Raw genomic sequence first — 5,275 nt, forward strand, 5'->3', positions numbered from 1 at the left:
AGATAGATAGATAGATAGATAGATAGATAGATAGATAAATTTCAAAACTTAAACCGAAGGACAAAGCAAAATCGGAAAATACATACACAAGATATGGGTGTGCTTATTCCCCATCAATTATCGTCCAAAAATAATAACAATTTCACGCCTTTAACGATAATATTATTCATTTTCTATGACGTTAGCAGTGGAAAGCAGTTGAGAATAGTGAGCGGACGTTGAGAACAGTGACGAAAGCAATGGGCAAAGGTAATGGTACGACTATAATGTACAATCGAAATAAAATATACAATATACAAACAAAATAAAGGCCGTACCTCTCTGAAACAAAGATAGTACAAGATGTGTAAAAGTAACGTAAGGAAAATGTCTGGAAGGTCCAGAAATAGAAAGTAGAGATAGATAGATAGATAGATAGATAGATAGATAGATAGATAGATATGGAATAATAACAAGTGAATGAAGGTCAGCTGAATACATTTGACAATATGATAATTAGTTGTAAATGTGTTCGTTTAAGGGAGTTATTCGCCGTCCTCTTGACTGGTTGTATATGATCAAATTTCGTGCGTGGTCGCCGTAAAAGCGATTTGACTGAAACAATAGGCATACTGTCTTCAGTTTGTACATTAGTGTAGTAGGCAGACTCATATATGTAGACAAACGGGCGAGGATACCCTTGCACATGATATAGAATAAAATATTTACAGCCACTTTTCTAATGGTGCATACAAATACACTCACGCATACGCACACGGGAAAACAGCAGGACCAACGTTTCATTTTTTAAAGTCGGAACCATGTCACCGACAAGTTTATTTGAACCTTTTCCCTTCTACACCGACACTGTCTCTTAGTCATTTATTCTCATCCTTCGCACCTCAGTTTTCCACCGCAACTTTGACCGCTTCCCTTCTTTTCATTTTATTTTTCTTTCACCTTTCACTCAGTTTCTTTTCCTACTTCCTCTCTCCGAAGTACGGTAACGCTGTCTTGTGTTCCCCGTCACCTGCAGCCAATCTCTCAAATATAGAGGATGTAAACCTCTGCTTACTTCCTTTTATTTTTCTCCAGTCATCTAAAAATGACTATACAAAACATTGTATACACCACTCTCAACGCTAATTTTACTGTACTCTTTCTGTTGTCTTCTATAAGTAATAAAAGTCTTTTCGACACAAACAACTACCACCGATCACCTTGGAGTCTGATTTGTTCGATGTGTGTATGCACGTGTGTGTGTGTGTGTGTGTGTGTGTGTGTGTGTGTGTGTGTGTGTCTGTGTGTGTGCATACATAGACACACACACACACACACATATATATGAGGTTAAAACTTCTTCACTTCCAATGTCTGCAAGTTAAAATACTTCATAAGAGCAGTTTCAGAGAAATGTTAGTACAAGGAGTAGAGATCAAAATCAGAGTTCCCAACATTTCACTCGCTGCTTTATCAGGGACATTACTTTTAACATTGATACGAAAGGTGTTCATTAAAGACTTCCACTGATCCACTTCTGGTTATTGCAGGAAACATAACTTGTACAGGTATAATCATACATGTCCCTACATGTCACATTGTAAATTGCAGCTTTCTACTAGCATTCGTTTGTCTTTTACGGCAGCTGAAGTGAATTAAAGTGTTATAATGGAGGTAATTGAATGCAGATCAGTGATCAGGTTCTTATACTCAAAAGGTCGTTCGCCAAAAGAGAATTTCGATGAGATGAAAGAAGTTTATGGTGACGATGCACCATCATACGATGCAGTCAAGTACTAGCATCACCAGTTCAACTGTAGTCGGACATCGGTGGAAACTGCTCCTATTCCTGGACGACTACATTCCGCCATTGATGACGACACCATCCATAAATTGGAAGCCGTCAGTTTGGAGGATCGCCGCATAACTATTCGGCAACTATCCAAGAAGTGAAGATAAGTGTAGAGTCCGTGGAAAAAATCATTCACGATCATTTGCACATGCGGAAGTTGTCTGCACGATGGATTCCCCGGATGCTCACACCTTTTCAGGAGCAGGAATAAGTCAATTGCTCCAAGGCTCTTTGGGCAGTGTGCTAAGAAAATAAGAAGGACTTTTTCGGCAGACTTATCACACAGGATGAGATATGGGTCCATCACTATGATCTTGAGACTAGCAGGCAAGGTGATGCTCAGTCTTTTGAGAACAGTGCGGAGTAGTGATGTTGGATTTTCTGGCAGAAATTGCGGAACACCATCAAAGCAGAGAGGCGTGGCATAACTCCTCCAAGACAACGCCTCAGTTCACAATGATAAAAGCACACTCCTGTGGCTATGAAATCTTCCCTCATCTCCCTTACTCTCCCGACATCGCCCTATATGACTTCCACCTCTTTACCATAGAGGATTTTTTTGAAGGGGAAGGACATTTCGGATGATGATAAACTTATTTTCGTGGTAAAGTCTTGACTCTAGACGCAACCTACCGACTTCTACAGGCAAGGTATTCACAGCTGCATAAAGCAATGGGAGAAGTATGTCAGCATTGATGGTGGCTATGTAGAGAAGGACTAATAATTATACCATGTTTCGTTTATCCCCGTCCTAGGGAAGTGGGTCAGGGAAATCTTTAATGAATACCACACGTAAATATAGTTTTAGTAAACGAATTTTACACTTATATTTTGATGTTATTGCAAAACAGTTCTCTCTTTAATGTAGAAGTTAATTATTTTGTATCGTGAAAGGCGTCGCTATTTTAATTACATTGAAGATATTCCTATGATGCCGAGCGTTATGTATTTAAGTTTACCATGATTTTTTTTCTATATTATGAAAATAAAAACAAGAAATATGAATTACCTCGGAAGTTCCATCTCGTAAAAATACTGAACAGCGTTCACATTTCAGTAAAGTCTGTGCCCGATTCATAGTTTTCAAGATTAATCCATCTGGGTTGGTTTGTTCTTCGAACAGGTCATGCACAACTTCTAAAAGTGACTAAAATTAAAATAAATTCACTAGTTTAGAAACGCACGAAATATTTATCAAATACTACTTAATGGATGCAAAATTTTTTGCATTAATGTTTACTCTTTCAGAAAATTATTCAATCTCTGATATTTGGATTATGTTCAAACGTGTTTCAACGTCTTGAAATTTTTACTTGCTTTTAAGTTTTGGTAAATATTCACAATGAAATTGTGTTTTTCACAATATTAATAAATTAAGGCAAATTGCTACAATATGAACTTCAAACAAATTGGACCTAGTTCTTCAGGAACTTACTTATTACTAACCAAGGTATTCTTGTGATATTTACATTTCATTTCATTGTGTATGGCAAAATATATAGCCAAGGTAAATCTTTGGGTTATAAGTAATAGGGTATTTATTTTTATCCTTCTGCACGGTCATTGTATAGGTTAAAGGACTACCACCCATTCGAGACCATTTTGTATCTTTATAAGACTACAAATTCGTTCTTGTATGGAATACTGTTGTCATTTGGGTGGAGCACTATTTTGGATCTTCTCGGCCAGATTCAGAAGTGAGTCTGTAATCTGATTGATTCCTCTTTTGCCTTGCATCAACTCTGCAACCCTTGCCACATCGACGTGAAGTCGCCAGTTTTAATCTTTTCTATTGTTATTGCCACAGAAAGTGCTCTGATGAACTTTCCTAGTTCCTGATTACTTTGTGCTATATCGCCTGACTCATAACTCACAGTATACCCAACCAAATGCTACTATGCTTCTACGAATAAGGAAGTCATTCTACGGTCGAAGCTTTTTTTCTCCAATTACCAGATTTTGAAACTCTCTTCTATCTTATTGCTTTCCTCCGTTTTATGACCAGAACTGTTTCAAGTCTAAAGTAAATACATTCCTTATGTCTTAATTTTATCTTCTTTATTGTCCTTTACCACTACATGTTTTCTCGCCTTGTTTGGGACTTTCTTACAAGAAGATAAAAGTGCGCCAAATTCAAGCTTTTCTCTCAAAATAGGTGTCCCCTTTATGTTATGTTATAGCTCTTTTCGGACCGTATAGAACCCTATGGAATCATGCAGAAGAGGGAGTTTAATGCGATTGCTATTAAGAGCTGCAACCAAATCGGCCAACTCCGTGTACCAGTTCACTCATGACACGACGATCATCTTGATGCTGTAATAAGAGACACATTGTTACACACATCTTCCACAATTTGGAATGGCCTGCAAATTTCATGTGCTCTGTACCTACCTCTTTTCCTCCGACTCACCTATGTTGAAGTAGTGTCTGGTGAGCATTGTCATTACTTTATATTTAGGCTAAATTTATATATTTCACAAATTCTTTTGGAAGCCATCTTACATATTTTCATTCTCACTTCACTCTACATACCCAAGTAAAGAAAAAAATATTCTTACTTCGATAATGCAGCTTTACTTCCCCATAAAAAGACAGAAATGTCAAGAATGGAATGACATTTTTTTGCTCAAAAGTATGTCGATCATAACTCATCTGGGCATATCTTGATAATTGTCAATAAACGAATGAATGTAATTTTATTAATTTAATATAATTTATAAAATACACAACTAATAAAGTAATTTTGACTGTTATCTCATATTTCTGGTTTTATCAAGAATTTCAGCTAAACACGTTAAACTTTTCCTAATCATGTATTGGAATACAATTAAATTTTTTGAGACATGTGATTTTAAGCGATAATTTTAAAATGACTGAAGAATGGAGGCTATAATCAAATGTTCTACTCTGGCAACTGCTACCAAAGTTAGCCACTAAAATTGAAAGACATTCATATACGTTTAAATTATATTACGTTGAAAAGTTATGAAGGAAAGGTAGTATGAGAAAACTAAATATATTACTTTAGTTATGTATTTAGTGTCTGTAAATTCTGAATCCAAAGTCGTGGTTGTCTGTAATACTTTGGCACAATTCAATATTTTATCACATTCAAATTAAGTCTATCTATCTACACATTTTTTTATCTTTCTCCCACCCCCACCTCTCACTCCCTTCTTCTTCTTCTTCTTCTTCTTCTTCTTCTTCTTCTTCTTCTTATTATTATTATTATTATTATTATTATTATTATTATTAATATTATTATTATTATTATTATTATTATTATTATTATTATTATTATTATTATTATTATTATTTTATGTTTGTTTTTTGTTTTGCATTTGTACAAGTTGGATCCAAGTCTCACCCAGAGACCTCAAGAGACAACAAGTTAGAAGTTCATGTAGGTGTTATGCCTAGGGTACCATATATTTGGATTTGTAC

At 35.7% G+C, this 5,275-nt stretch overlaps 1 protein-coding gene across 1 annotated transcript in view; it reads right to left on the reverse strand.

Annotated features, from left to right (window-relative positions):
* The window catches only part of LOC106884049 (dual 3',5'-cyclic-AMP and -GMP phosphodiesterase 11A), a 359,609-nt gene that overhangs the window by 236,286 nt on the left and 118,048 nt on the right, over positions 1-5,275 (reverse strand). The window contains exon 5 of the mRNA XM_052973868.1: positions 2,841-2,978. Within this exon, the coding sequence (XP_052829828.1) occupies positions 2,841-2,978 (138 nt within the window). The remainder of the gene's footprint in view (positions 1-2,840; positions 2,979-5,275) is intronic.

This window comes from Octopus bimaculoides, chromosome 17, assembly GCF_001194135.2.
Source record: "Octopus bimaculoides isolate UCB-OBI-ISO-001 chromosome 17, ASM119413v2, whole genome shotgun sequence".
NCBI lineage: Eukaryota > Metazoa > Mollusca > Cephalopoda > Octopoda > Octopodidae > Octopus > Octopus bimaculoides.